This window comes from Corylus avellana, chromosome ca6, assembly GCF_901000735.1.
Source record: "Corylus avellana chromosome ca6, CavTom2PMs-1.0".
Taxonomy (NCBI): domain Eukaryota; kingdom Viridiplantae; phylum Streptophyta; class Magnoliopsida; order Fagales; family Betulaceae; genus Corylus; species Corylus avellana.
The window spans coordinates 26588202-26593488 of record NC_081546.1 but is presented as its reverse complement, the minus strand read 5'-3'; the positions used below and the strand labels follow the sequence as shown (position 1 = coordinate 26593488).

The window sequence follows — 5287 nt, the reverse complement described above, 5'->3', positions numbered from 1 at the left end:
ATCCCATTCAAAAAAATATTTATTAAAGAAAATATAAAACAAGAGGGAAAAAATAAAATAAAATAAAATAAAATTATATGCAATCCTGGATTTGGAGTTCGAATTTGAACCATGTATATAAATCAAGGGATTGCTAGGAATTGGATTGAAGAGCATATGCATTAGTACAGAAATCATAGGTAGCTAGTGTATGTGTATATGTATACATCCATATATAGACATGTATACATGCATTCATGGTTAATAAAAGCAGTATCAACTTTGCCATTTCTAAAATCCTGTCATAAACCGGCAAATATTATATATTAGATAATTCAATAGAGGGGGAAAGGAACACACGCACAAAGAAACAGAGAAAGACAATTAAATAAAAATTACAGAAGAAATGATACATATCTAAGCTTGGCTATCTCTGCATCAAGAATAACTTTATGAAAAATATTTTTTTAGGTGTTTGGTGTGAAGAAAAATAATAGCAAACCGAAAACATTTTCGGTTTGGCCGAAAAAACTCCTTTAATTTCCGTAAAAAAATCGTAAACTATTTTTCGAATTTTAGCTTCTCTTTTTTGGTAGAAAAGACCATATTAGCTTTTTTGTGGTAGGAGAGATGGCAATACTTCACTTAGGGCGGGAAAAGGCCACAATTAACCTTATAAAATTGATTTATACTTTGTGAATTAACATAGAGAATGGACAAATTTAAATAATATTACTTCACAAGAACACACTTACGGTCTTTGAAGAAAAATGGCTTATCCAGTTATCCCACTATCGTTCAACATGTTCTTGAACACAAATTAGCAATCTTCCCCTCTAAAGTTCTTGAAAAATGGCTTATGCCATTATAGATTGGCAATAAAATTTCTGCTACTATCTTCGCCTCTAAAGCTCAAGAACACATGGTGAGTCCACTGATGGGTGGATAAAGTAGACGACGAGGATCGTCGGACGGCCAGGGAAGAAGTCATCCTCTTTGCTACTACCAACTAGAGATAATAATTGGGTTGCAGAACCAGTTTAGCTCTTTGCTCTTGAGTTGAGAAAAGTCGATGCATCATCAACAGAAGAGAACGCGTTGGCTTCACCTACAAGGAACAGAGGATACTGATGAGGTTTAGCCACTGTACATCTCTCTTAGCAAACCCAAAAATGATTTCTCAACAACACTTATTCTTCAACAGTGGCTTATTTTGAGCCCTATTATGTGTTGTAATGTACATCCATGATTTTATATTATTTCATAACAAAAAAAAAAAAAAAAAATAGAATCTTAGCAAAATGTTACCGTGAACTTCGATGAAGCTCTTATGTTAGAACACCTCTCTCTGCCTCTGTAGTTGTTGCTTCATTTCAACAAAAAAAAAATGTAAAGAAAGACAAAAAGAAGCAAATAAAGCAATATTCAATTCAAGACCGGCTTTGGATCTCTCCCTCCTTTTTCATTGAACCCAAATTCACTTTGTAACAAATATAAATAAATAAAATCACTCCTTGATTACAGAATTGAAGTCTAAACAGATAGAGGTCAATGGTAAGCCCAATTGAAACACTTACATCATTATAGCCAAAGCTAGCAGCTCTGTCCCATATATTTGGCTGCCCTGCACAAACTTGGTACCAAACAAACATGCTGAATATGTCACACAAATTTGTCAATTGCATCAACCATGAAAAATCCAAATATATTTGATACTAACTAAATTAAAAATAATTTTTTTAAAACAAAGGCTGAACCAAATTTGGTGTGTTTTAGCCTTTGCAATTGACTATTACAAACTCATATGCAAATTCAGCATATTCTACCTTAGGTTTGTATAAGAGGGAAACAGGTCAAAGTTTAGCAACCATAGGCTACCATATCAAGTAAAAGGAACTTATCTCCCTGCAAGTGTAATGTGGCTTCTAGGCTGAACCTACAAGGAACAGAGGAAATTGATGGGGTTTGTATTAGCCACAATACTACATGTCTGTTAGCAAAAGCAAAAGGAGTTACTCAACAATGCTTCTTCTCAAACCGTGGCTTATTCTGAGCCATATTTTGTGTTGTAATGTACCTTTAATTCGTTCTTAGGATTACAAGGGAGTTTTTGAGGATTTCAGAGTTTTCCTACATATAAATTATAAGCTCAAATTATAGTTCAAGTGTGTTTTATTGTACGAGGAGCCGTCCTTTCGGCTAAAGAGGAAAAGTGAGAGCTTGTAGCCTACAATTTTTCCACAGATTTTTGGAGAAACAAACTCTCATCATGGGATTAAGCATTGTTTGCCTAACCACTTAAATTTTCACCTGTTTTACACTATATTTGGATATATGCCATATTTACTTGGATAGGTGGACTGACTTACTTCCCCATTCATACCTAAGAAGAAGCCAGCAAGAAGCACATATTTACCAAATGCCACCAATGGGGTGTATGCATTTATATCATAAATTGGAGTCTTGTAAGAAAATTCAGCCCCAATCACCTCCGTTGCTCTCATCCAATGTCCCTACATTATGTGTGAGAGAGAATGAAGCATTGAAAAAACAAAAAACACAAAAAACAAAAAAACAAATTCAACTAGAAGATAAGGCAACATAAGGAAATGAATGTGAAATAATGTTATTCTTCATATACTGCGCATAAGTTGCACAGAAATGGAAAGAGGACTATTTCAAATATGCTCTTCATATAATACTGCTCATTCACTTGAAAATGACATTAGGGGTTGGAGAAATATCCACTGATCTATAAGAAATCCAAAACCATATAGAAAAGGTTTTTGCATTGTTATCTCATTAAATCTAAAGGTTATCAATGATTTATATTACTTGATGACAAAAAAAACAATAGCAAAATGTTACCGTGAACTTCGATCAAGCTCTTATGATAGAATCTGCCTCTGTATCTGACATTCTAATGCCCAAGGTTGAAGGATGCCTCTTTTGTTATGGGTAACAGTCGGATTCCAAGTTGTTGTCGTCATCATCATCATCATCACAGGGTCTCCTGGTAAGTTGAATACCATCTATTAAATCTGTCGCCTTCTCTTCATACCTACGTGCCAGATGCAATCCGCAACTTTTAAAGAGCATTCGCTTTGACGCACTCTTACAAACAAATTTAACTCTCAAGTGATCATTATCACCATTAAGCTTAAAAGATCCTGGAGCATGGAAATGCAACCATACATGATCTAAGTCCAATGGAAAAACTCCTCCAGTCCATTGATAGATCTGTACGCCACCACTGATGACATAAACAAAAATTGCAAGAGAATCATTTTCTTGTCCATCCTCTATTCCAACAACAGCAGAGAAAGCAATTCTTGTGATCTCCCCATCCAAATCTGCAAGCTCATCAATATCTATTTCACATGAATTACTATTTGAAACCTCTTTATGATAGGTAAACCAATCTGGAATCTTCTTTCCCAAAAATGCACAGCTAAAGTTACGATGCCCAGAATTTTCCTGTTACACGAATATGACAAAGCTTCAGTGATACGACCTACAATTACAAATCAAGGCACACAGACAATTGTATATATGCATGAGAGAGAGAGAGAGAGAGAGAGAGAGAGAGAGACCTCACTCAATAAATACATTTGAAGATGGTTCCCCATATTTTCAAGCAGCTTAGGACAGTTGGACAAGTTCATCCATTCAAGCCTTGGTAAGTGGTGCATATTATGTTGAAATCTTTCCAATGACATGCATTCTGACGCCGAAACTTTTACTACATTTGGGGGAAGTTCTGTAATTTCTTGAAGGTGCTTACAGTTATCCAAGGTAAGGCTCTTCAACCCAACAAATCTTTTAATACATGTAGGAAGACTAACAATATCACCTGCTGATAGATTTAACTCTTCCAACGTAGAAAAGCAATTAAATGTCATAGAGAAATTTAATTCTGATGCCGAAAATAGTGTTTCAACTCGTACAAGCTCTGGTAGGCTGCTTGTATTAAATAATTGAGATCTTTGTGGTTCTTCAAAAAATGTTTCCAATGACATGCAGCCCTCTGCATACACATCTTCTATATTTGGTGGAAGTTCTAGAATTTCCCGAAGTTGCTCGCACTTATGCAAGGAAAGTGACCTCAAGCCAACAAATCTGTTGATGCATGAAGGAATGGTAATAATATCGCTCCCCGATAGATCTAATTCTTCTAATGTGGAGGAGCAATTAAATATCCTAAATAAATTTGATTCTAATAGGAAACAATTTTTAAGATTTAACTCTTGTAGTGCCGGAAATACCATTGAGGAACAACCATCATTAGAAACACTTGAATTCATAGGAGGTGGCAATGGGAGTAATTCTGGGTGTACTGAACTTTCAGATTCCTTTGTAGATACAATAGAGAGCATGGATTGTTGGTTATCCCCCATATTTTCAGGAAACTTAACAAGTTTTGAACAATCCTGGAGAGTAAGATACTTTAAATGTTGCAACTCATAAATGCTACTTGGAAGATTCACAAGGTTTTTGCAACATGCTAGATCTAAATGGTTAAGACCAATGAGGTACCCAATGGATGAAGGTAGTTCTTTTATACCGGTATGGTCACAATTGATGCGTTTTAAACACTCCATCGGAGACTCAATTTCAGGAAAGTTGTTAAGCCTTGAGCAACCACTAAGGTTAAGAAATTTTAGAGAGCTCAACTTGAGGATTCTCGGAAAACTGCTAAGGTTATAGCATTTTTCAAGGCTCAAACTAACTAGCTCACCAAGAAATCCAACAGAATGATGAATCTCAACTAAATTTGTACAATCATCAAGATTCAATTTCTGTAAATTTGGAATCCTTGAAAAATCAGGGATTACTTTTAGGAACGGACAATGAGAGAAATCCATAACTGTCATGCTTTGAAAATTCTGAAAAAACAAATAAATAAATAAATTAGTTTGAAGGAAATTTACGACAAAATTTAAAGGAAGAAATTTTTAAATCAAGGAAAATTATGTCACACCCTCATGCTTTTGCACTTTTTGACATGGAGACCTCGATTTGTAAATTGAGACTTCCATAAGTGTTTTCATCAATTAAAAACAAAAATTATATGAAAATACACTTATTCTACTCATACCAAAAAAGAAAAAACAATGTGTCACGCCGTGGTTGGGTGAAAACACCTAGCCCTAGCCATAGCATGCAACCGTGTTTGGCATCCAGCCCTAGTCCTGGCATGTGGCGATGGATGAGGCCATGGCACAAAGCCCAGCCTTGGCTAGGCAGGATGCTATCATCCAGCCACTTTTTTTTCTATTAAGAATCATCCGTCTCAATGTATATATAT

At 35.3% G+C, this 5287-nt stretch overlaps 1 protein-coding gene across 6 annotated transcripts; it reads right to left on the bottom strand.

Moving 5' to 3' along the window:
• Positions 1 to 636: 636 nt before the first annotated feature.
• On the bottom strand, positions 637 to 4864 carry LOC132184966 (disease resistance protein Roq1-like). 6 transcript variants are annotated; one of them, XM_059598772.1, is made up of 6 exons: positions 3573 to 4864; positions 2848 to 3456; positions 1806 to 2492; positions 1557 to 1612; positions 1288 to 1345; positions 637 to 1087 (listed from the first exon to the last, which is right to left on the bottom strand). In XM_059598772.1, exons 1-2 carry the CDS (start codon positions 4851 to 4853, stop codon positions 2932 to 2934), a joined length of 1806 nt encoding a protein of 601 aa, XP_059454755.1. In that variant the 5' UTR covers positions 4854 to 4864; the 3' UTR covers positions 637 to 1087; positions 1288 to 1345; positions 1557 to 1612; positions 1806 to 2492; positions 2848 to 2931. The 6 variants fall into 6 exon arrangements, with proteins under 6 accessions (XP_059454755.1, XP_059454753.1, XP_059454752.1 ...); XM_059598770.1 differs by having other exon boundaries at positions 1557 to 1915; positions 2349 to 2492; XM_059598769.1 differs by having other exon boundaries at positions 1557 to 1915; positions 2363 to 2492.
• Between the last annotated feature and the right edge of the window lie 423 nt (positions 4865 to 5287).